Source organism: Apteryx rowi, unplaced genomic scaffold (assembly GCF_003343035.1).
Source record: "Apteryx rowi isolate R43461 unplaced genomic scaffold, aptRow1 scaffold_217, whole genome shotgun sequence".
Lineage (NCBI taxonomy): Eukaryota > Metazoa > Chordata > Aves > Apterygiformes > Apterygidae > Apteryx > Apteryx rowi.
In genome coordinates, this window is record NW_020448497.1 from 659536 (window position 1) to 684073 (window position 24538).

At 39.7% G+C, this 24538-nt stretch overlaps 1 protein-coding gene across 2 annotated transcripts in view; it reads left to right on the top strand.

Moving 5' to 3' along the window:
• KCNU1 (potassium calcium-activated channel subfamily U member 1) overlaps nucleotides 1–24538 on the top strand; it is an 83874-nt gene that overhangs the window by 29312 nt on the left and 30024 nt on the right. For both annotated transcript variants that reach the window (XM_026064462.1, XM_026064461.1), the window contains 18 exons: nucleotides 3043–3159; nucleotides 4401–4462; nucleotides 6469–6559; nucleotides 7289–7400; nucleotides 8036–8111; nucleotides 8572–8647; nucleotides 9005–9175; nucleotides 9572–9663; nucleotides 10228–10338; nucleotides 11831–11936; nucleotides 13023–13105; nucleotides 13981–14050; nucleotides 14663–14818; nucleotides 16853–16965; nucleotides 17085–17153; nucleotides 19093–19182; nucleotides 19313–19413; nucleotides 23612–23711. In XM_026064462.1, the coding sequence (XP_025920247.1) occupies nucleotides 3121–3159; nucleotides 4401–4462; nucleotides 6469–6559; nucleotides 7289–7400; nucleotides 8036–8111; nucleotides 8572–8647; nucleotides 9005–9175; nucleotides 9572–9663; nucleotides 10228–10338; nucleotides 11831–11936; nucleotides 13023–13105; nucleotides 13981–14050; nucleotides 14663–14818; nucleotides 16853–16965; nucleotides 17085–17153; nucleotides 19093–19182; nucleotides 19313–19413; nucleotides 23612–23711 (1718 nt within the window). In that variant the 5' untranslated portion in view covers nucleotides 3043–3120. The remainder of the gene's footprint in view (nucleotides 1–3042; nucleotides 3160–4400; nucleotides 4463–6468; nucleotides 6560–7288; nucleotides 7401–8035; nucleotides 8112–8571; nucleotides 8648–9004; nucleotides 9176–9571; nucleotides 9664–10227; nucleotides 10339–11830; nucleotides 11937–13022; nucleotides 13106–13980; nucleotides 14051–14662; nucleotides 14819–16852; nucleotides 16966–17084; nucleotides 17154–19092; nucleotides 19183–19312; nucleotides 19414–23611; nucleotides 23712–24538) is intronic.

The following is a 24538-nucleotide window of genomic DNA, read 5'->3' on the forward strand; positions in this document are numbered from 1 at the left end:
ACAACAAACAAATGGGCAAAGGCTGCCATCTTCAGTCAAAACCTTCCTACAGCAGCAGAGAAGAGAAATACAGAGAAGAGTTTCCACCTCAGAAAGGGATTTGAGACAGGGCAGGGACTAAGTGTAAGCAATATACTACAATAGCGGTAGATGTGGAACTTCCCATTTCCATTACTGAAGTGGGAATATCTGCAGGATGAGGGAGACAATTCTGCTATCACTAGTTTACAGCGAGAGTGAGCATTGTGGCCTTACTGATCACTGCAGCGTCAAACCCTGTTTTCTGTGACAGAGCTAAGAGCAGCTGAGTTCCAACCTGGTACCTTAACCTCAAGACTTTATCTTGTCTTAAGAACTTTCTAGCTTACGTAAAACTGCTTCTGTGGACAGTCCTAGAAAGTATCTGGCCTGAATTTTTACTGAGATAGTGGATGGGGAGCTTCATGACAGTCTTTGCTACTTCCTTTGCCTGTATTGTGCTCTTGGCTTGCAGAGATACTTCAATATGTTGTCTTGTTGATAGCAGACCTCACACCTAGCATTTCAGAGAAGGGCCAGAGCCTCAGACAGCTCTGTTTTCAGATTTGGACTATCCCACAACTGCCAATCCTGGACCAGAAAAGCTTAGCTTTAAGAGGTGATAAGAATACAGCCAAATTTAACATGTGCAGGTAAAACCCAGTTACACCAGGATAAAAGAGAAAAATTCCTCAGTTTAGAATAGTATTTTTTTCCCTTCCCTTTGAGAATGTGTTTAAAATTCTTTCTGTTCTTGGTTCAGGCATTCTGGAGCCTGAGATGAGGAGCTGATTGCAATTGTGGTGTATTAGTCTCCATGAAAACACAAGTAATGATTCTGCCAGCTGAGAAACTGTCCCCACGACTACCCTCACCATTCAAAACATACCCTACTGGCTCCAATCATTCACAGACCTCTCTGATGCTCAGCATGAGAGGAAAGGGGAGGGCAGGCATTATATATTACTGTATTTAAATACAGTACAACTACAATAATACATTTTTTTTGGCTCCCAGCTGACAATTTGTTGGGCTGTTATTTCATCATTCTTCCCCTGCCCCAGGCATGCGTTTTCCCAATTCAGGCAAAATCACTACTTCCACACTCAGCTGTCCTGATTGCATGAAGAAGAGTCTGATTGCATTATTCATGTGCAGTGTTCATAAAAAAACTTCAAAACTCTTGGCTAGACCTAAAGCTTTTGATGAAATTCTGTTTCAATGGAGAGGGGGAAGGTTACTGAGTGAACTGGTGGCATCTGATCCCATTGCTACCACACCAGCTGCGAATGGGACAGCTAGACCTGCAAGGTGCAAGCTGAACTGTTTTTACTGAGCGATTTGTGGGAGATAGCTTACTGTGCTGCTCTGCTTTGTTTTCCTTCATCCAAGGTTGCAGTGACTCTGGGAAGTGAGGTGGTTTTATATACTGGGATGCAAAGGTAGCGTGGCTCAAAGGAAATGCTTCACCTGCAGACATGAAAGCAGGTTTATCCCAGGTTGGTTATGTTCCTATCCCAAGAAACTTTGACATACCTCATTAAAACTCTTCTGATTAAGAAGTTTATCGATCTAGGAAAGAAATAAAGAGAGGGGAATACAGTGAAATGAAGACAATAGGGGAAAGGTAACATCATAGTTCTAACAATTGAGCACTGACAGAGACAAAAATATTAGACTAAGTGCATCTTTAGTCTGACTCATCTGACCGGTCTTTTTTGCTTATTCACTGTTACCATTGCAGTGATTATCAAAGCATCTACTTTTTCAATGCCATGGTATCTTGCTTATATTTGTTTTTGAACAATAGAAGGACTTGATCGAAAAGTGAAATGGAAATTCCCAAGGGGAGAGTGAGTACCGCAGTACGTGTGTGTTGCAGGTCTCATGAAAGGAAGAAGAAAGTGGGGGCTAAATGGATGAGTGTTGAGTCTCACATGTGAGACTTTGCGGGTCTGGATTAAGCAACTTTTACAGTGAATCTGTGCTCAAGCTAGCTCTATAAACTGAGATGTTCCTGAGAGAAAAGTATCTTGGTGTTATTAGGAAAAAGATACAGTTCTGGCTTAAAACCCCTATTCAAATCTTTCCATTGCTGAGGGAGTCCATTTCCATTATCGTATCTTACCAGTGACATCGTGATGGACAGCACAGACAGTGATGTCATTGCAGTGTCACAAAAGCAGTGGGTGTTCTAGAAGGTCAGGACCAAGCAGTTAAGGAAGCCGAGGAGGCAGAAGGCAAAACAAAGTGATTCATAATATGATAGAGAAATTTGGCTTCACTGGTGCACTATATTTTCAGCTGGCTTTTATTGTACCATCCTTATTCATTTTCTTGGGAGGCCTGTTTACCATACTGGCTTTCAGGTTAGCCAGATACGCTTATGGATTCATCCTAGAGCAAATCTGGAGGAAAAAGGTAAAGGCACAGTCTTTCTGAAATAGTTCATATTTTGTGTGTTGATACAAGAATGCAAGAGTCAGGAAAGTTTTGGGTTCTTTTACTTTTTATATTGAACTAGTACTCGATTAGAAAATCTGTATCTTCTGTTGTAGTGCACTGAACTTAGCATGCTCAGGGAAAGTTTGGTCTGGGGAAACCCAAAGGTATTGGTTTTACCTCCAAGATGAGTACTTTTATGAGATTAGTGTTTTGGATATTATTGTCCTTCCCCTTTTGAGAGGAGGGGGCAAGAGTGGTTTTATCAATGTAGATACTACAAACCATGCAAATACATAGATACAGAAACCTCAGCACTTATATATGCATAAGATAAACAGATGCACACAAAACCACTGTAATGCTTGCCGTTTCAATAATGATCACAATTATCCACACTTGCATATAGCCTGTCAGTTCTAAACACACAAGTTCATACGTGCAAACACACCATATCTCATACACGTTCTTACTTTGACCCCCACATTAGATTTGGTTGTGTCTGGATGTGTTGTTGTTAGCCATCCTGAGAAACAGAGTCTTGTAAGCCCAAGGATAACAGTCTATTTGCTTCTCTGTCAGAACAAAGATGCCTGGTGGCCTTACCAAAGGAAACAAAGCTCAGTCTACTGGATAAGAATCTTCTCTACCCAGGTGGAAATGATGCTATCAGCTCAAACATCCATGGGGCGTGTGCTGGTAAGTAGATGGATTAGCACAGTGTACTAGTTCTTCTGAGGACATCAAGACACAGTGAGAACACAAGTATATGTCAGATTTTGCAGTTCACGTGATCCACTTCAGACTTTTCCCTAATACAAGTGTGTTTGACCTGGGAAGGTGATTTGGAAAGTCTTCCTAAGCAGAGGAAAAATGATAAAATGGCTGAAACTCATCATCTGACATTTGTCTAGGTCTGGTTGTAGGCAGATTGCTGGGTTTAGTTACACAACCTCTGTTTTGTGGGTACTTATAGAGGCTCAGCGCTGTGGCTCACTTGATGCTTACTCATTCAACCAAGCCTACTAAAATGGGAACTAATTATAATGGTATTGATGAAGATGATTTTTGTTATTTTAAATGCATGTCCAGTGGATTGAGGGTGCCATCTTCATCCACCAAAAGAATTCCAGATGATAATGACCTTTGTAAACAGGGATGACTAGGAAGGCTGTAAATGAAGTGAATTCAAACATGTACCCTAAATATTATACGTCAKTCATGGGGAGAGCTTCCTAGCTACATTCAGTTCCTAAACACAAAGAAATCATAGGTAGGATCTTAGCTCTGTATTGCACACAATTGTTATCCTAAATGCAACTGGATCTCAGAGACAGCTGCAAAAATGGATGTAATGTTTTTCCACCTTATCTTCAGCACAAGTAATTTGAAGTTTAAGTTGGACAAACACTGGGAACACAGAAAAGCCAAGCAGAAGGCATAACCCAAACAGCACAGAAAAGAAGATCCATCACAATCTCACCTCAGTCACTTCAGTGTTGGGACAAATTACTGCCAATGACATTTCTCAACAGAACTTAATTGCCTTTTTTTGTGTGAGCTTCCTTCTGTATGTTAGATTTTGGTGGCTGCAAGTGAATGAGCAGCTTATCACATGGGTCTGATCCCCCAGCCTTTCACAATTACAACTAAGCAGCTGGAGTTACATGGGAATAATTAGATCAGCTGGACCCAGCCCTCATAAGCAGCAAATCAACATAACAATGTTCCTTTATATTGGTTGACATCTTGGTTCTCTGCGTGTAGGCTTAACATCCCTTTTCTGGGATTGCTGCAGTATAGGTAACTGAATTTTGTTCCTTCTGCCTCTCCTGTAAGTTGCAGACAAACAGTAAAGTGGGGTCTTAGATGTGTGTTTGGAACCTGTGTTACTACAAGGGTAAACCTCACAACATCCTCTTTGATGCCTATGTTTTCAGGTGATATTGGTGTTTCTTCTGAATATTGGCTCACTCGTAATTTATTTTGTCGACCTTACTGAGTAAGTAGATTACTGAAGTTTATCCAAAATGGTTGTTTAAACAAATTGTGGAAGCCCAAGCTGATGTGCTTTCTTAGAGCAGTTTTGTGACAGCAGCCTATGGGTACTGTTATGTGATAGGCCCCTCTGAGCTCCGTGGGATGTTGACTACGTATCTGTCTGTTCCCTTGAGATCCTAATGCTTCATGGGGATTACAGTTACTTAAAAAGCGTACCTTTGGCATAACTGCATAATAGCAGCAGACTGTGCAGTGCATGGGGCTAGAAAATGCAGCCAGGAAGGGGAAAGATGCCTTATATATCTTTCTGTTATAGCAGTTTGGGGGGTATTTCGTTTGTTTATTTTTGGGCGGGAGAGAGGGAGTGTTTGGGTGTGTGGCTGTTTTCTGTGTGTGCTTTCCCCCCCCCCAGTTACACCTTCAAAGCTGGATTCTCAGAAGAAATGAGGGACAGATTTCCAAGTTCTACAGCTGGAAACAGATTTTTGAAAATGGTCTGGCACCCATTTTGATACATACATTTTCAAAAGCATTCAAAGCCCGGCTGTTCCTGTTGCAATATTTAGAGAATGCTGGGCTTTTAATAAAGCTCACAACCCACTACCCAAAACTCTTCTGAAAGTCTGGCCACATATTTTTCGTACCAAAGTGGGAACAGAGCTCTCCTATAAAATCCAGCCTTCAGTAAACAATTTGATGGGAATAAAATAACGAGACTGAGTAAGCATGCCATGGCCTCTATCAATCTTCACCTGAATGCATATATTTTATAGAGTATGCTCAGGGGTAAAAGGATATTAATATGTAAAACCCTTTGATCGATTTAATATGCTAGAGCATTGTTCTCAGTGCTTTGCTTGGACTGGTGCATAACATTGGAAAAATAAAATGGAATCATAAAATGAGATAAATATAAAAGCTATGGAGCAGTCTGAACTGAATTCAATCAGCACAGGTAAACCTGAGAATCAGAATTATACATTGAGAGCAATCCAATATTATGTTTAATCCCAAGACACTATAAATCTGACAAACAGCTAGGAATAGCTTCAGAAAGGAAAGAGTTTCTTTTTAAGGAACAAATGGGCAGTTAATCTTATTCACACAGAGTTCTTTCCATGAATAGCATTACACCCCATATATGAAAGTAGATGTTCACCTGGGCTGACCTATGGGACTAGATTACTTAGTTCTGTTTCTCCTTTTAAAATATCCCATCTGGAGGAGGAAGTGTCTCAGCTGGCTCATAATCAACGTCCCTAACTCACTGTCAGCCTGGTATGGACAATATGTCAGCAAGTGAGTGTGAGAATCTACCCTGTAATCTCTTGAGCTACTGTCAAACATCCTTTGTTGGACAAGGTGGTGGCAGCAGGAAAAGTTTATTCCCTCAGCTTTCCACTGCCAGATTTTACCACCTGCATCTGTCTCCACTGTTACACTTTGTTTCAGCACTCTGTAAGCCTATTTGATGCAAGGTCAGTGGAGCTGGCCTAGAAAGTTTGAATTAGTGTTTGAAACTAGCCTGGCTGACTTTGCCGGAAACTAGCTAGTGCTTTAAACTGCTCTCTTGGCAGATAGAAGTCCATGTTCAGTAGGGCTTCAGTAAGAAATAGCTGCAGGAGCTATCTCTTCCTCTAACTAAGCTGAGTACAGAAGAGGATACTGGTCCACAGCAGAAAGGTGCTCCTGGAGAAGTTGATAGGAGGATTTGCTTAAATGGATGAAAACCAAACTTTCCAGTATAAAGTGCAGGATAGATAAATAATGTCGTGTTTTAACATACTTGCTAATGCTAATATAAACCTGCTATTAACATTCACTCTAACCTGCTGAGGAAGCAGTGATTTAAATTACACAAAATTGTGAATACTTTGAACTTCTGGTTTAGTGAATATTTTGTAATCAAAATAAAAAAACTAAATGTCACTTTATAGCTTATCTGTTGTTTGTTTTCTTCTTGCCTCTCCCTCCTTCCACTGGCTGTGATTTATATTTCCCCATTAGAAGACAGGATTTCAAGATCTCCTTTCCAGACAGCATCCTTTTTATAGATACAGGCTTCAATGCTTTCTTCCTGCTTTACTTTGGATTACGGGTAAGGGGACTTTATGAGAAAGGTGAGTTAAAAATACATATTTGGGAACAGTTTACCTGTATGGGACAACAGGTGTTCTGAAATATGATGTTTGATTGCCTTAGCTTAATTCAGAGCCACCCTGTCTTTTAGCTTCTCTTTTAATTGCTTTCTTTTTGGAATCTGGTTATTTTCCAGCATTTTCCCAGCTCACACATTAGTCATGTCTTTAAACCACTCAATCAATTTGCCAGGTCTCTATTCTGCTTGTCTTGAATGGACTGGATAGCTAGCTGTATGCCATCTGTTAAAATACCATTAGTTGTGCTGTTGTGAAATACATTTTGATCCTAGCTTTTGGCATTAGAATTTTTAGCCAAGTCATTATAAAGCAGGATTTTCCCTGTGATGATTTTAGGTAATAAGGATGGGGTCTTGCCTGTCCCTGGGTTTTATACTGATCCTTTAGAACCACAGAGAAAGGTACCCTAGAAAAAAGATGGAATGGGCAGATGAGAGAGGAGGAGAGAAAGAAAGTGTCGTTATACCTTTGGGTCCAACCTGCCGTTATGTTCTCAGGGCTTCAGCCCAAGCCTTTCTGAAACAAAACAGAAGCCTTAAGTGGGTGTCCACAGAAGCTAAAAAAAGCAGACTGCAAAAATGAGTCTCCTCCTCAGAGAGCCTTCTCCTTCCTCTGATGAGACCCAAGATCACACAGGTTTCGTGCTTTTTGATGTTATTCATCTTTAGTTGGTGGCAGCAGATGACAAGCTGAGATTCTGGCTTGAGCTGAATTCTCTTGTGGATTTCTTCACCATTCCTCCAGTTTTTGTTTCCTATTATTTAAAGAAGAATTGGCTTGGTAAGTGAGACTTGGAGGTCCTGCTCTCTATCCTTGTTATTCTGCATCTTACAGCAATGCTCACTTAGTTTATTTTAACTTGGGGACACTTTGACTAACCACCACTATGAAAACTGTTCTTTGTAAGTGGGAGCAAAATTATGCCTTACTGGTAAAATCTCTTAAACTTTAAGAGGCTTGTGAATTACCAAGCACTGCCTATGTTCAGTTTGTCTGTCTGCCTGGGTTTTAATACCTTACCCATCACTGTACTTCCCCAACTGGATGTGGAGTTATTCAGAAGGGAAGTAAAGATGGTACCCTGTTTTTATGAATGACTTTTATACATGCTCTGGGATCTAAAGTCCAGTGGACCTGTATGTCGCTTAATCCCTCAGGCTGTAGCTCAAAGAAACTGCATTTCTTAATTTTTCTTGTAATTTAAGGCATCCTTTGAGGACATAAATGGAAATCCAGCAGCAAAAGGCTCTGAATACAGAGCAATGCTATCCTCTCTTGTCAGATTTGATGTAGGATCTACTATAAATATGTGGAAAGCACAGCATGCATGTCTAAACTTGTCTGAATACATGCAAACACTCTTCCTCTAGATGGAGATTTTTTTTGTCCTCTTTGACTTGCTTGCTTTTCTGCAGGTTTGCGTTTTCTGAGAGCACTTAGGTTGTTAGAACTTCCCCGAATACTACAGTTCCTCAGGATCACCAAGAACAAGTAAGTTAAAGCCTGACCAAGTATACTTGGAAGCATAATGTTCTCCCTGATGTCTGTATTTTGGCCAACTCTGGTAATAAAGGGGAGGGGGGGAAAAAAACAGTTTTGCATATGGAAATAAACTGACTATCAATAATGTTTGGCTAGAAATTACAAAAAGTTTTATAACTATTAGTTGTGTGAAACTCTGTGGGGAAAAAAATAAATGGGAATCATACATACAAGAACTCTTACAGGTTTTGGAGTTTGATAAATATCAAAAATGGGATTATTTGACATGTTGCCTATGATAGAAAAGGCTGGATGTAGGAAGTTGTTTATAACTCTAAATCCTTATGTAGTGTTGCACACATGAGAAGGGGTTTTTTTGAGCAGAGATAGTGTCATGTAGGAATTTTAACTTTTGCAGAGATAATGTTATGTCTTAAAAGCTCTGGGCTTTTCCATTTTCCATCTCTAGTTATTCAATCAAGCTCTCCAAACTCTTTGCTGTATTTCTCAGCACCTGGCTCACAGCTGCGGGATTTATTCACCTGGTATGTACAATCAGTTACACATCCTTCCTTGTTGCCTTAAATCAGTATTACTGTGTGAGCTTTGGGTGTATGTTTTCCCAAAGGAGTGCGGCCTCCTCTTGGAGAGGGGGAGAGAGGGAACAGTTTTGTTGTATCAGGACAAAGCATGATTTAAGCCAGTGCAGTTACTTGGATATGTTGCCAGACATAGTCGCAAGGCCCCATTTTCTGGTAGTGAGTCACTTCTGCAGTAATTATAATAGTGCCATTTTTTCTTTATTAAATAATCAATAATCAGAGATGGACTCAAACCATCCCCCTTGATTCAGTCCTCTTTTAAACTTTTTTTCACTTCTTTCTTCTTTCTCCCCCAAACAGGTAGAAAACAATGGAGATCCTTGGGTCCACCCTGGAAATTCCCAGTCCCTCAGCTATTTTGAATGCATGTACCTAGTAATGGTGACTATGTCCACTGTTGGTTATGGTGATGTTGTGGTTCAAACAGCCCTGGGTCGAACCTTCATTATTTTCTTCATCATTGGTGGTTTGGTAAGAAACCTTTATTCCTTTTCTGGAAATGGCAGCTGGGGACAGAGTAAACAGCGATGTCACCAAAGACTTGAGCTTAGCAGAGTTCCAGCAGGAATTAGATATCTAGGCACAAACACAGAGTTTTAACGCGAAGTACTTACTGACATGGCTGTAGAGTATTTTGTCCTCTAAGAGCTGGCAAGGCTTCTAGTATTTCTTCCTGAGGCTGCAAACGCTTGACAGAACAAAAGCCAAAATACTAGACAAAAAGAATCCAAGGTGTCAATGATTTTAGGAATCCAAAGTAAATTTGTAGTTGTTGTTCCACACAATTTAAATTCTCACGGGTTAATTTATCGTAATTAGGATAGATGGAAGTGGTTCTGAGAGATGTGATATTTCTTGTTGTCTTAGGTACTGTTTGCAAACTTTATCCCTGAAGTTGTGGAAATTATTGAAAGCCATAGAAGTTACAAATCCTCCTATGAAGTGGTGAGTGGGAAAAAGTAAGTATCGTTGCTATTTGTATTTGCAAAGTAAAAATCAGATCAGTTATTAGGTTGGGAAGCTTCCTGTAGTAGTTCAAATCAAATCCTGAAACTTACTCTTGGTTGATCCTTACCTCAAAAGTGTCTCAGCAGACCTTGTCAACATCACCCTTCAGCATAGGCTTTATGCTCAAAAGAAGAGAGAAGCTAGCTGACATGGTAGGTCTCTTTGATCTCTAAATTAGGCTATCTTATTGGCTTTTTTGCCACTCAGGATTGGGCAGATTAGGTACAGGCTTTACCAAGCTTTATCAAGTTCCTTCTATGACTCACCTTTCCTTTCATAATCTCTACTGTTCACTACTTCTAACAATTACAGTTCCTTTTCCTTTCCAAAATAACTCCTGAGGTACATGGTCATGATGGATGAAATTAATCAAGTCAAAGACACAAACTGACTGTCTTCTGCAGTACTCGGTTTAATAACCAACAAGCAGAAATATAATGTCATACAATGTCAGATTTGCAGCAATCACTCTACTGTTTTCAAAGTGTCAAATCTTGCTTGATCTCCTCCTGTAGATATATTGTTGTCTGCGGTAATATCACTCTGGAGAGTGTCACTGCTTTCCTACAAGACTTTTTGCTTCAGGACAAGGGAAATGTTTGCACAGAAATCCTTTTTCTGGGAGAGTAAGTATCTGTATTTCTCTGAGATAATTCACATTCATTCCCTTAACGCTTTTAGGGGAAATGTAGGAGGTCTGAAAGTAAAGGAAAGCCACGCTGTATAGCTGATTAATGGGAGTTACAAAACAAACTGGGGCATGAGACTTTCATGCTGGAATGTTCACGATAAAATGTTTTCTGTTGTGATCACTTAAAAAAGAATCCCCTGTAAATTGTGTAGTAAACTGACTTTGCCTGAGATACCCAACTTTAAGTCTTGCCAAATCTGTCAGTCAATTAATTATCAGCTGTCTCAATTTTTCATACTTTTTTTTTTATCCTGGGTAGGAAGAAATTTGTAACTTCTGCCTTTGCCATACTCCAGTATGGCAAAAGGAGGAGAGTAAAACCACTTTTCTGTGGCAAAAAAATATCAGGCATCCAAACAAACTGTCCTGTTGGATCCCCTTCTTCCGCTTGGCTGAAACTATTAGACATGTTTCTGAAAGCAGAAGCTTCAGAGGGAGGTGATGGTTGGGTGAACAAACATGATTTTGCCTTGGAATGCAGTGGAGGTGGGGTAAAAGGTGAGCAGAATATTATAGGCATCTCTTTTAAAATACCATGACATTCTGAGAGAGCTGTTGAATTGAGGATGCATGGAAATGAGGTACAGGAATGGTTCAAAGACAGGAAAAAATGCTTTAGAGGAAGAGATGCAGAGTTCAGTCTGTTTAGCTTAACAGAAAGAAGATTGGGAGTTGGCTTGATTGAAGTGACTAAGTAGCTTCACAGCCAGTAGAAAATTCCTCTTTAATATAGAAAAGATAGACACAACAAAAACTAATGACTAGCATTTGAAGGCAAGCAAACTCAAGCAAGAAACAAGGCATGCATTTTCAAGAGTGAAAAGTGACTAATAATCACGGGGACAAACTGCTTAGAGAATGGATGGGTTTTCCCACTCTTATCTTTAAATCAAGATTGGATATCTTCCTACAGGGTATTCTTTATTACTAGGCTTAATGTAGGAATATCTTGTCAATGTTATTTATAGGTCACATAGTGTTACAGAAGTTTGTGGATGAAATATAGTTTACCTAAATTGAATGGGAGAATAACACTTGAGTTGGGAAGAAAAAGTTCAGCAGTTCCATGTGAACACAGAATGCAGAATCAAATTCTAGGAAATGTCATTTCCTGACTCTCATGGAGTAAGTGAGCTGCAAAATTAGAGTTGCATGGATGGTTGTGGAATGATACTCATGGAAAAATTAATGACCTTAGCAAAAGACAGGAAAAATCTAGGAAATATTTCCATGACTGTTAAGTTTTATAAAAATTTGTTTTCATTAAAATCTAAACTATGTACTTTAACTGAGCTACCAAAATCCCTGTAGTTTTTTTATAAACAGCAAGTAATCATGGCAAATGGCTTCTCTGAGAAATGGAGAATTGAAGAGAACATAATTATGAGAGAATGGATTTTTTTTTTCTTGTTGTTTGTATTGAATAGGTCTCTTCCTAGTCTGGAGCTGGAAGCTGTATTCAAATGCTGTTCGGCCTATACTACTTTCTTTTATGGCTCTGCGCTGAACTTTGAAGATCTAAAGAGGGTTGGGGTAAGAACTTTATCGTTTGCTGTTTCTGACTGATGAGCCAATCTCTGGAAAATCTTGTCCCTTATGAAAGGATACATCAGCTGCATTTACTCACTTCGTGTTGAGATTTATACTTCAAGTAGCTCCCTTTATTTTGGAGCTACCTTTTGCATACTAACGTATCACTCATGGGAAGTGAGAATGCAAGGGTTGGGCATAACAGACTTTTCAGACTATAAATTTTTCGAGCACCCAAAGAAGAAAAAATAAAGGACAAAGTCAAACGGATGAAGTAATTTTAATAAATATTATGGAATGCAGGAATAAATATTATGGAATATTATGGAATGCAGCATTTCTGGAAATTTTATTTATATTCCTGGAACAGCTCTCATGTAGCCCTCCTTTAAAGCAAGATTCATGTTTGAGTCTCATCCATAGATGACCAGAAAAGGAGTGAGATCATATTTTAAAATACTGAAGACTCAGTAAAATAGCTCAATAGAAACAAAGGGAATGGACCTGACTTAAAAAACAAACAAACAAACGAAAAACCCCAGACATAAACCACTGACTTAACTATGGTTTCTATTTGTTAGTGACCTACATCAGTGGATCTCCATCCAGTTCCCAGAAGATTATAAAAGCACTACCATAAATGAAACTATTCTTTGTTAACAACTTCACTGCACAACTCAAATACCTATTAGATGACAGAGATGGAGCTCTTTTGACCTGCCCAAGTATTTACCCATGAATTACTTTGGCTGGACTTTGCTGAGGATGAATATAACACTGCTGCCTATTTTGTAACCTCTTCTAGAAGGTTTTAGCACAAGGAGCTATAAATTTCATGTTTTTCAGCACTTTGAAAATGGATATATGCATTGCGTACTTTATCTACTGCTTGACTGGAACATTAAGGCTCCAGGCTATGTCATTCCCAAAACATTTGGGCATGTGTACAACTCCAAAGTAATAGGATCATGATGTCTTTAGTTATAAACATGCCCAAGATCGTATGCCACTAAATCAGCTCACTATGGGAGATTATTCTACTTCATATGAGATTAAACCCTTGTATGACTTTTCTTTCCTGGGATACAGATGGGGTCTGCAAGTGCCTGTCTGATTCTAGCAGATGTTAACTCTCTACAACCTTATACTGAAGATACTTCCAATATCATGAGGTAGGATGAGATGCTCCAGTGCCTTTGTTCTCTACACGACTGATATTAACAACGACACAGACAGTGAGTCTGGCAGGGGAGCATATTTGTCCTGTCACGTCCTTTCAGTCAGGAGAACTCTGAAAGCTAACTGACTGCTTTCTGCTATGATTTTTTCAGATGCTTTGAAGGATTGAGACAGGTAGGATCTGTGCAGCCTTGCAGCCCCCTACAGAATATGGTGTTATTTAATATGGTGTTATTACCCTTTTCACTGTCATGAATGCTGTGTCAGCAGTTGAACAATCTAGCTCTTTTACGCTGGAGAGAGTTATGCACTGCTGTCCTGTGCAGCTCTACTGCCAGGTCTCCTAAGCATCTTCATACTGATCAGACTTGAATTAGGGACTCTTTTAATATTGCTGGATTATATGGAGTTGATGACTTAACTGGCATAGCATCCTACCCCAGAATCAGTCCAGAAGTCCAAGTTCCAAATTGGTTTATCCTTGTTTTCTATTTGTAGGGTGTGTACTGAAACAGAGGTTTTAGTCTGTGAGTGGAATTTACAGGTGGAATTTGCAAAACGAATTAATATTAATTACTGTTGCCTCTCTCAGCTCTAGAGTTTTAGTGGGGTACAGGTACAGTTCTTTACCCTGTGTCCTATATTGTGTGCCATTAGCTTATAATCGTTCTGTCTTCCTCTCTAGATGATGGACTTGGATTTGCTCAATGTGTAGAGGTCCCTTGATATGGGCTTTGGGCTGTATCCCATTTTCTGGTGTGACCACTCTCCAGTTGCTTTCTGCTGGAGTAATCTACCCAGACTTGAAAAATGAAGGACTTTAGCTGGAACCAAGCATATTAATCAAAAGTTATATTTTTTTTCCTAGAGTGCTGTCTATCAAGAATAACTACCCAAACACAAGAGTGATTTTACAAATAATTCAGTCTCGTAACAAGGTAGCACAATTGTCTGTCTGTCATGCTAGTTGTCATGGCTGAAATTCTGGCCTTTTTGGAATCAAAGATCCTGCTTTTATAAAAGGCCAAGATTTTATCCAGTGTCTCTTACTCATCCAATTACTAATGTAGGTAGAATATCTTTTAACATTACTAAAAAAAACCCAAAACTTTTTGATTGTTTTGTTGTTTGATGTAATAGTTGTCAGCAAATGCTTATTCAACAGTTAAAACACCTATCTTGGGCTTAAATCAAGCATCACTGAGGGCTCAGACATCAAATGTTCTTGGGCCATACAGTGAGTGCTTCTAGCATGTCATACTTCAATAACTTGCTTAATCATATGTCTGCTTTGGTATTGGTCGTGGAAAGTACAGCCTATCAAATGATATCCAGCAATGCATTTGAAAATGTTGGCTTTGGGCTTTTTGAAAAATCCATTTATAATGAGGAATTCAGAAGCCTGTTTAGCCATCTATTAGCATATTCCAGCACAGATTTTCAAAAAATAGAATAATGAAGGCAAAGAAGACAAGAAACATTATTTTACAGGAACGTTGTGGCCGTGCTTATCTTGGCTGACTTGTAATCGCTTTCCTACTATGAAACAGGTATACCTGCCAAACATCCCCAACTGGGACTGGAGGACTGGAGACAGCATCATCTGTTTTGCTGAACTGAAGCTAGGCTTTATAGCACAAAGCTGCTTGGTTCCGGGCTTGTCTACTCTCCTAACCAATTTATTCATTGGGAAAGAGAATACTGAGGTACATCCTCCACTTGTCTATGTAATGCAAATGTAGGCCAGTGAGATCTTCTCTGAAATCTGTGCCTGACTGCTTTGAGCAGAAACTGCACCTGGATCTTCTCAGGCTTATCTTTAACATGCTGGGTTTTAGCTTGGCAGAGAAGGCAAGAAAACCTAATAGACTATTTTTAATTTAATATTTGAATTTGAAACAAGAGGTGAAAAATAGAGCTCTAGAGCACAGCTAAAGCAAAAGAGCATAAGGATGTATTTTACAAGGGAGTGTGCAAAGAGGTGCCAAGGCAAAGGATGGCCCATAGCAAGCCACACTGCTGTATTTAGGTGACATGTGGAAGTACCATGACTGTTGCTATAGATCTAAAAGCAGTAATGTGATGTTAGTGCTGCACTGCCTCTGAAAGAACCCATAAATCAGTTTTGGTTACAGCATTGTATAGACCCTGTTAGCTCTCTGCCTCTGCACCTGATTTCATTCTGTATTGCATTCATAATTTGAATCTCTACTTAAAGCACTTCAGCAGGATCGCTTCTGCTTGACCCAAAGAAAATGGGCTGAAAATCAGGCCCTGTGCAGTTAATAGCATGTTTTTCCCACTTCAGTGTTCTTCTGGGCTTATTAATTTCTTTGATTTGTTCTTATGGGGCCATTTACACAAGAACAGTCTGAGGTCTCTGAATTGCTGCAGTGGTGCTTAGGATCTCAACATAGACTTTAACAGAAACTGAAGTGACACTTAGAAATCATATCATCTCTCTGAAAGGGAGATGATCCAAATTTATCCTCCTTTCACCTGTCTTTCCTGATCATTACCTACTACAACACAAAAATCATAAGCTACGTATTAACTTTGCAGTACCCAGAAATTGCTCAGCATTTTCCCAGTCAATACCAGAAGGTGTAATAAAAAGATAAAAAGAAATAACTGTTGGGCATTGAATGGCCTGAATAAGTCTTGGTTTTGCTAGTCCTGCAGTGGACATGCTTTTACTATCACCTAGTGGCCATGTGTGATACTTCACATAAATTTAACTTCTTGTGCTAGAGATAACTGTTGGTTTTCAGGGATTTTTCACAAAATTTATTTCGGCAAACTAAATAGATATTATGTGAAATAAATAGAGAATTCGTCAATGTTGAAGTTTTATGTAGAACTGGAGCTACTCCCTTGTCAGGTGGGGTTTTTTTCATTGACACATGCTGTTTCATTCAAGTCCAGTTATTTCGTTGAGACATGACAAAGCTGATATTTTCAGTTTTTTAAAGCACACTATGAAAACTCAACAAACTTTTGACATAAGAGGTTTTTTCCAATTAAAAAAAATCCATTAAATTTTATTTGGAAAGGAACTTTTTTTTTTTTTTACATAGCCTATTAATTTTTATGTGAAAGGTATTCATATGCCAAGAGAATGGCTTATACTATGAGGTAATGAGTGACAGTCTACAACTGTAAGGAGCTGTAAGCAGCAGAACGTTTTGCTGCTTTAACTACTTGCATATAAACAACCCTTCTTTAGTCACACAACTATATATTTAAAAAAAAAAAGTGCTTATACTGGAGTAGGGCATCACTGTTCAGCAATATATCACATCTCTAATAATTGTAGTTATGATTGGCAAAACTTAATGCAAGACCAGTCCCCATTTAAATATTCAGGGAGACGCATTAATCTTACTGCAAAGTAAGGTGTAACTTTTCCCAAAGTAATGGGCTCCCAGTAGTTTGCGGTCTTGTGAAGTTTCTCCTTAACTTTATTCCTCTGTCATAATAATGGCTGTTCTTCTGTGATAATGTGAATTGGAAGTGTCCAGAAAAGTTAAGGGTTCTCCTGACCTAATAGGTTTTYCTAGTATTTATTAACTCTGATATTGTCTCTGACAACATATGGTTGATTTCAGTTCCACTTTCAGTAACTGAGGGCCATCGATTTAATACCATATAGTATTAAAGTATCAGCCCAGTGTTAGGTTACATATGCTACTCACTCTGCCTTTGAATAAATACATCATCCTTATGGTTGGCTCTTTTAGACAAAGAGAAAATATGTGGAGAACAAGATGCTTCTGAAAGACGAAGACTACAAAGTAATAACTTTTCAGCTCTCCAGTGATTTTGCAGGCATGACTTTTATTGAGGTTTGTCGGTATGTAGAACAGACACGGATGTTTTTCTGTTGCTTCCCTTCAGATGTGTCTTTTCACAGTACAGACAGGTCCAGATATTTCTGCTCTTTTGTGACTGCGACCTGCTTTCTTTCCCCAGGTTGTGCTTTGTTAAACTGAACCTTGTCCTGTTGGGAATTGAACTCAAATTTGGCAGTCAAGGAGAGAGGTAATTGTCTGGGAGACTTCTCTTCCAGCAAGAAGTCAACTAATCCCAAACTAAAAATTTCCAAAAAACTTGCCCCCAAATCTGCACAAAGCTTATACACCTCTTTATTCCCTATACAGAATATTTAGGACACAGGAACAAGATGTCTGTTCTGGTTGCAGAAGTGCCAGTGAGTGAATTTTACCATATGCAACAATTTCCTTTGTCTCCTTTTTTCTCACAGATAATCAGGCAAGAGACAGAGAATGAAACATCATCCTCACCTTCCATTCCACATGCAATTCTCACTTTGATTTGGCATGACTCAAGCATATTTATTTTCATTGGTAATGGAAACGCCTCCTCATTTTTTAACCACATGAGTTTAGAGAGGCTCTTAAATGCTATAAAGCATTGTCATAAAGGGATAATTTGTCAATGCTGGCAGCACAGCTCTTTCTCTCTGAAGCTGATCTGGTCCTGGGCCAGATAACACTCTCTGTCTGTTCTAATGATGAAATACAAGACATCCTAATGGGGAAGCTGGAACTAGTTCAGAAAGAGGAATAAATGAACACCATAGATCTTAGAAAAGCTTGAGAAATCATCCAGAAAATGCAGACTATTGAGTGCAATTATTACTCTTTCCACTTGTATAAAGGAAATGGCTGTTTTGAGCAAACTGTAGAATAGAAACTCTGAAAGCAAAATGAAGAGGTGTAGGGAAACACTGCTGTGAGGAATACATTGGGGCTGATTTCCAGAAGTGTTGAGTGATCCCCACGCTGAAAGAAATCAATGGATGTTGTAGTTGCTTAGCACTAATGAAAACCAGGCCACAGCTCAATCTATTGTTTCTTGGTTTATATGTTGTCTGGGTGAAAAAGGAATGATGGAAAGAGAAAGCAAGAGGGAAAAGGGAACTGGAAGCTTTTGGAGATAAAGTCTATATTTGAGCTTTGTTTACGCAACAGTTGGTATAGAAGAGATACCTCTTCTGAAACTGGGACCTCTAGTTGTTGCCACAATATCTGTAATAATGATTATAGTCATTCATATGTCTGTTTTGTTTGTCCTCTGAACCATGAATAAGGAGGAGCTGAATAGAGGACCTTCATGTGGAAGGCAAAGGTTAGCAACCTTGTCATCTTTCCCCATTCCATTCACACTGCTAATATTCAGTAAAACTGTGGAAATCAATAACAATTTGGACTGAGGTGGTACCTTGAGTGGTCTGCCTAGGGGAAACTGGTAAATTTAATCATGTTGCAAGGGGATTCCACCAAGATGTGCTTACAGCAGCCCAGGAGGGATATTTGACCTGGATTTTGAAGGGAGTCCATTAGAAAAAGAGGTTTCCTCCCCTGGGTATAACCGGCAGATTCAGCATTACAGCAAATACATCAAACCCTCTAAATCCGTACTATCTTTAGTTGCACAGAAATTGTGCTTTGACTGGGAGTATTCAGGATTTTCAGTGACCCCGTGGAGAAATGAAAATATATGGCCCATTCAGTCTACAGGTAGACTATGAATGGTTTCATTGAATTAAATGCATTCAAAATAATGTGGTGGTAAAAGCACCCTTTTCCTATGAAGTTTATAACTTTAGCAAACTATTTAAAAACAACCTCATATCCCCAGGAACCTCTCAGAGTTGAGTAAACTGAAGAAATCCTAACAAAAGCTGATGTGCATGGTTTGAGCCCCTGTTCTGCCACGTCTCCACCAAGTTTTCATGGACAATAAATTCCCTTTGTGTCATTGAAATTCATCTATAAAATGTATCAATTAATTTTCCTGTCTCATGTCTCTCGTAAGTCACAGAAGTTATAACAAAACAGAATAATGTAAGATTTTGAGGTAGGAATGAACCATTCTGAATTCTTACACAATCGAAGCCGAAAATTTCAGCTGATAGACAAATTGTAATTACTTTTTTGATGGTTTCCTAATACAGCACTATCCTGATCAATCCATCTGTACAGATAAAGCTGCATCGGAATACAATGGGCTTTTTTATTGCTCGTTCCCTGGCAGAAGTCAAAAGGTAACATTCCCTTTTATTGTATTGTTAAAAAAGGTCTAGAACAGAAAAGCTTTCAAGAGCAGGCAAATGCATTTATTCTTTGCTCAGTTAAATATAATCCATTTCTGCCTAATCCACTTTTGTTTTCTAGGGCACATTTCTACTGTAAAGCCTGTCATAGTGATATAGAGGATCCAGAGCAGATTAAAAAATGTCAGTGTAAAGGCAGACTTCACTCAAAACCTTTCTCAGGTAACTTTTTTTCAATTATAAAGTCTCTGTTTCCTTTTTAGAAAAAAAAAAAGTGGCTGAATGAATCTCAGTGTTAATTGTGTATTTAGTAACTATTTTTCTAGAAGGATAGGTTGGAATGCAGCCATTTACTTGTCAGATAAAATAGGGTGTTTTCTGATAAGGCTAATAAACCTCATGGATTATTCTTAGACCTTAAATGCTTCTTTGTTCTTTTTTGAAGGGTCAGAACTTCTTAGCTTAAAAGAAAGTAGGATAAAACATACCTTTTCCAAAACTTTCACTCTGCTTACAACTGGGTTTAGCACAGGCTACTGTTCTTTAACCACAGAGACTGAAGCAAATTTGTCTTACTACTACAGCATGCATATAATCGGAGCAAAAGGTACAGCTGGGTAAAACAAGAATTTTGCACCCAGTTTGTACTAGGTTCTTGATCAGGATTCCCTGAGGAAGTGTGTCTAGATCTTTGTAGTCATGAGAATAGGAAATATTAAACATGAAGTCAGCAAATTGTTTTTGAGGTTGTGCAGGGCATATGGCAACACTTACCGGTGTTTGCTCAGAGGATTGCAAAACTTAGCTGGATGGAAAAAACAGTTTAATCATGATAACATCTAATGCAAAGCAGAGCAATTTATTCCTCCTTCACCTCAAATTCTGTTTTCAAGGTTTGGGGGCTTGTTTGGCTTTGGTTTTCTGTGGAAATAGAAAATGTGACCTCTTGGATCTAAGTCTAAACTGCACCAAAGTGAAGCTTGCTGCATTTTTTATTAAGAGTTTAAAGCAAAATATAATGTTAGGTTATCTAGCCTGACCTGTGTCATATAACATAACGTTAGCATTTCCACATCTATTTTTAGTAAACCTAGTGGGTGACACTTGATTTATGTCCTAGCAATGGCAGTGGACTGAAACTGTTGTTTGCAATACCATTCTGTGCTCACCAAAATTGTGGGGCTATTTAGGGCTAGCGTGTGGATTCTGCAATCTCATATGCTAGCTGAAACGCTCAAAGCATTCTTGGACTTCTAAACACACATCATTTGTTACTTTTAGTATGTGAGAATGTGTGTGTGATGTCTGTGTATACATATATACACACACACACATGCACACTCCTTCCAGGCTCTTGTGAACTTCTCTGCTACTGTCTCCCCTCCATGGAGACGGTGCTTGCTTTAAAGAGTTGACAAGGAGCTTTCAATTAAATGTGAATATATACATGCATGCCTACTTATATTTCAGACGCTTATAAATCTTTTTAGCAGCAGATGGCAGCCAAACCCCATTACAAAACATCTCTCTGAACTGCAGATGGTTGAGATAAACGCAAAACTCATTCACAGTGTGCTCAGCCAGGCTGAGTGAATGAGCACAAACATGCTGACACCTGGAGGACTCCTTGTAGTAATGTCACATAGGAAGGCAAACTGGAGTCCATTTTCAGTCCTACACACTTAACAACGTAGATACAACTAGGGTCTCTGAAAGCCAGGTACCTCCTAGAAAAGAGACTTCCATAAACTGCAAAGGCATCTTAATAAAAGTCAATGACAAGCAAAAAAAACATTGACATTGTAGGAGCTCCCTGCCTGGTTGGTTTTGTTCCTGTTCCCTAGGCAATTTTAGATTTTAAAAGGACAGGTTGGCATTTAAATATAAATGCATATTAATAAAGCAGGTGTTTACAAACCTTGCCATCAGTTTCCTGTAAGATTCTGGATGTATCGGAGCAAAACAGAGCTTAATTATAGGCACTTTGGTTCATTCCTCTCCTCTGTCTATAACATAGTTTAAATGGTACGTGGTGGTCTGGTTGCCTCCAAAGCCAGCATGTGGTGAAGGGAGGTGGAGAAGGTTGGATGAGGAAGGCCCCCAACTATCATAGACCAGTATGTCTCCAGTACCTGCAGTAGAAATAGGGAGATTTACACTAGTGGAAGATTAAGTTCATTGTCATGAATCTAGAAACTAATACAGGAGCCTCAGAGATTGTGAGCTTCAGACAAGGAGCTAACATACTATTGTCATTTTAACAGGAGCGTGAATGGCTTACTAGAGGGCGTTCAGTTAAAAGAGAAAACAATGGCTGTTTCTCCTTTATCATCCAAACTTGACCAAAAGCTATTACTACATATATATAAAAATATAAATAAATATAAATATATATTATATATATATATATAAAATCACCAGATATGTATTAAGAGGCAATAAGGTTTCCTCAGACAACCACCCTCCCCACCAGGACCTGGTCAAGCAGTGAAAGTAAATGAGAGCATTTCCCCCTGTTCTCCCTCTCTGAAACATCTCAGAGCTACCCTGAGCAGTCAGGCCCTGCACAGATTGTTCACAGTGACCCGGAGAGTGTGGTGAAGGCTGGAACTGAACCCAGCTCTACTGAGTTAGCCAAGTATCTTGGTTTAGAAAACTAAAAGAGTTTTCTCAGTTCCTTATTAGTCCCCATGTGGGACAGACTGTTTTTGAATTTTCATCCTCTGACCTGGCTTACAATACTTTCATTACGCTTGACCTAGAGGGATTGACTGTGGCACATGGTGCTGTCAGAGAGCTCCCTCTTTATCCATCAAACTCCCACCTCACTGAACACAGGGCTGTAGAACGAGCTATCCTGTTACCAAGACTAAGTGCACCTGCTTTTAGCACATCAGTGTAGAGCAGGTTATTAAGGTTGACAAATCACCCATTCAGAGAGATGTCCCTTTTTGTGCCTGGGTATGTTTAGAATCAGTAGCTGTTTCGTATGGGTTAGTATGGTTAGGCAGTAGTTATGACACCACAAGGAAGCGAAGGGTGTATGGGATGGTTCACCTCTGAGACTGCGAGATAGAGATGTGTGTTCGAATGTTCCTCCAGTCCAACATTCCCTTCCCCATCTGTATGTGTTGGACATGTTTGGACAAATGTGACATGGAGAGCTTTGCTGCGCCTTCTGTCAAATGTTGACACAGGGAGGAATGCAGATTAGCAACAAAGATACAGACCAGGGGAGTGGAGTGTGAGAAATAGCATGATGCATCCTGAACCTGCTGCATCACTGTGAAAAGCAGGAGATTGCAGGTAGGCTTTGGTGCTCTTAAAAATCTCCAGAGTTGCTTCTGTACATCTCAAATCACTACTGGGTGTTATAAAGCTGGGCTTAATGGCCCATGACCTCAGAATTTGGCCCAGAAAGGACCAGATCAAATGTCAGTGAAAAGATGTTCCAGCTGTTAAATTGCTACTCTAGGATTTGGAAAACTTGAGCTCATTTTCTTGATCTGATTCCTCAGACTTGATCTGGGACTTTAGGCCACTTAGCGTTTCTGAATTTTGGTTTCCTGATGGGAAAGTGAGGAAGCTAACATGAGTTTGACTCACAGAGATGCTATGGGAATAGAGACATAAAAAATTGCAAGTCACTCATGATAATTAAGAAGACAGCACGGATTCTGTGGATGAACTCTTGCTACCCTCTGACTTTTCTCATGTGGAAGGACATGTTTTCTTTGAGCGCTTAGAGCATGCCTTCTCCCCTGCAGGACCAGGACTCCCCCCACCACACACACACCTTCAGGACAGGCCCAGYCCCAGGACCCCCCTGCAGCTTGGTCCCCCTTGCCTTCAGGACCAGCCCTGGGCCCCCGTTTTCTAAGATAACCTGTTATTCAGTCTAGTCAAGAATGTTTCTCTTTCTTTCTCGTGCAAAATGAGAGAGAACAAAGGTCGTACAGATCACGAGTGTGTGTTATGTTGTAGAATACCTTGGTTATGTGTGGTGGGTGTAAGTTTCCTTCATCCGTTTGTCCACCTGGACAAGAGACAAAGGTCTCATTCATTTGGGGGAAAAACTCAGCAGTTTTCAATGAGTTTCACTTTTAGCTTCTGCATTCCAACAAAAGAACCTCACAAAGAAAAGGAGTCCCCTTTGGAACGAAATGCTGCATTAAGTGTGTAGCATTCACCACTTTTAAGACTATTATATGCATACTAGATAGAACTGCTGTTTTATAATGCTGTACTATATTTCTGGGCAGTTGTATGGATAACTGGTTACTCAGGACTTCTTTGTCTAGCCTTTTTGAAGCCCTCACAGAATCCTCAAATGGCATAGTAGCCATTTGCAGCCACAGTCTAAATGCAACTGAGGGCTATACAAAAGGAAGCCAATTCTTTTTCATTGCCTTTGTTTCAGAGAAACTGAAATTCTATCAAGAATCGCTGCGTATTTCAGATGGACATCCTGCAAAGTCAAGGTCCTTTGGGGTTCTTCCACCTCTGAGTTTTGTTGATGGGTAAGAAATACAGAGCTGTGTGTGCTGAGCAAGCATTTCCTGGACTTACTGTGTGGAAAGTGGGAATGGCAGGGTGTGCCTGTTCCCTAATTCCGCTATTGTTAGTGGCTGTGGCTGCAGTGGATGGTTTATGACTTCTCTCTACCTTGATTAATTGAACAGCCTGGAAGAGCATAACTTAGGCTTGTGTGTCCAAATCTTTGGCCCCACAGCTCATACCCTCCTGCAGGCTCAAAGCCTGTGAGCATCTATGAGATGCTGTGAAGTCCTGATGCCAGTGTGGAGAAATAAGGGGAAGGAGAAGGAAGGGATTGATGAACCTCACAGAAGTGTTCATTGCCTTCTAGACGGAAGCCCAATGACACCATCGCTGAACAGCTGAATCATGAGCATGTTTTATTCTGCTGCTACTTCTGAGAGAACAGAGGGGAGGCAAGGGCAGCTGCTGGGGTGGGAACATGAACAGCCAGTGCTGAGATTTGCTCATCGCTCAGATACTTAATTTCTATGTGGTCATGGCAGCAATCTGGAAGAGTCGCAAACTCTGGCATGCCCTAAAAGAAGTTTGCTCTAAAGCCAAATGGAGACCCAAGAGAAATCACACCCTACAGCCTTTCTCTCTAGCATTAGTAATGCTGGAGAAGGCTTTTCTAGGCTGCATATCTAAATTCTTCCTTGGCTGGAGGAATCTGATTCCCAGCAGAGTTCAGTAAGTAATGGCAGAGCATAGTCATCTGTTTTCTAAGGCAAGGTGTGAATTGCAGAATTCATATCCACAGTGTAGTTAACTTGCTGAGCAGTCCAGTTGACTTTCAGTGAGACTCCTC